The sequence below is a fragment of the Calidris pugnax genome, unplaced genomic scaffold (genome assembly GCF_001431845.1).
Source record: "Calidris pugnax isolate Ruff unplaced genomic scaffold, ASM143184v1 scaffold2620, whole genome shotgun sequence".
Lineage (NCBI taxonomy): Eukaryota > Metazoa > Chordata > Aves > Charadriiformes > Scolopacidae > Calidris > Calidris pugnax.
Window position 1 is genome coordinate 1,883 of NW_015092702.1, and position 1,364 is coordinate 3,246.

The 1,364-nt window shown below is 56.8% G+C and overlaps 1 protein-coding gene across 1 annotated transcript in view; it reads left to right on the plus strand.

The window, feature by feature from the left end:
* Positions 1-49, plus strand: part of LOC106900548 (predicted GPI-anchored protein 58) — a 1,774-nt gene extending 1,725 nt beyond the window's left edge. The window contains exon 3 of the mRNA XM_014962638.1: positions 4-49. Coding sequence (XP_014818124.1) covers positions 4-49 — 46 coding nt within the window. The remainder of the gene's footprint in view (positions 1-3) is intronic.
* Positions 50-1,364: the final 1,315 nt, after the last annotated feature.

Below are 1,364 nucleotides of genomic sequence, written 5' to 3' on the forward strand. Positions count from 1 at the left end.
TAGGGGGCTAGAGAGGGAGTGGGTGGCTAATGAAGGGGTGGGTGGCTAGTAAAAGCTTGGGTGGGCTAGTAAAAGAAGGGGTGGCTAGTGAAAGAAGGGGTGGCTAGAGAGGGAGTGGGTGGCTACTGAAAGGGTGGGTGGCTAGCAAAAGAGTGGGTGGCTAGTGATGCAGAGTGTGGCTAGTGAAAGAGTGGGTGGCTAGAGAGGGATTGGGTGGCTTGTAAAAGAAGGGGTGGCTAGTGAAAGCTTGGGTGGGCTAGTAAAAGAAGGGGTGGCTAGTGAGGGAGAGTGTGGCTAGTGATGGAGGAGGTGGCTACTGAGAGGCTGGGAGGGCTCATTGTGGGGCTAGAGAGGGATTGGGTGGCTAGTAAAGAGGTGGGTGGCTAGTGAAAGAAGGGGTGGCTAGTGAAAGAAGGGGTGGCTAGAGAGGGAGTGGGTGGCTACTGAAAGGGTGGGTGGCTAGCAAAAGAGTGGGTGGCTAGTGATGCAGAGTGTGGCTAGTGAAAGAGTGGGTGGCTAGAGAGGGATTGGGTGGCTTGTAAAAGAAGGGGTGGCTAGTGAAAGCTTGGGTGGGCTAGTAAAAGAAGGGGTGGCTAGTGAGGGAGAGTGTGGCTAGTGATGGAGGAGGTGGCTACTGAGAGGCTGGGAGGGCTCATTGTGGGGCTAGAAAGGGATTGGGTGGCTAGTAAAGAGGTGGGTGGCTAGTAAAGAGGTGGGTGGCTAGTAAAAGAAGGGGTGGCTAGAGAGGGAGTGGGTGGGCTCCTTGGGTGGCTGGAGAGGGATTGGGTGGCTACTGAAAGAGTGGGTGGCTAGTGAGGGAGGGGGTGACTAATGAAAGGGTGGGTGGCTAGCAGAAGAGTGGGTGGCTAGTGAAAGAGTGGGTGGCTCATTGGGTGGCTAGTGAAGGAGTGGGTGCCTTGTTGGGTGGCTAGTGAGAGAAGGAGTGGCTAGTAAAGGAGGAGGTGGCTAGTGAAGGAAGGGGTGGCTAGAGAGGGAGTGGGTGGCTAGTGAGGGAGGGGGTGGCTAGTGAGGGAGGGGGTGGCTCATTAGGTGGCTAGTGAAAGCTTGGGTGGGCTAGTGAAAGGGTGGGTGGCTAGTGAGAGTGGGTGGCTAGTGAGGGAAGGGGAGAGCTCCTTGGGTGGCTAGTGAAGGGGAGGGGGTGGCTAGTGAGGGGCTGGGAGGGCTCCTTAGAGAGCAATGGGGCTACTGAGGGGGCTAGAAATGGATTGGGTGGCTAGGGAAGGGATGGGTTGCTAGGGAAAGAAGGGGTGGCTAGTGAGGGAGAGTGTGGCTAGTGAAGGAGAGTGTGGCTAGTGAAGGAATGGGTGGCTAGTGAAAGAGTGGGAGGCTAGGGAGGGGATGGG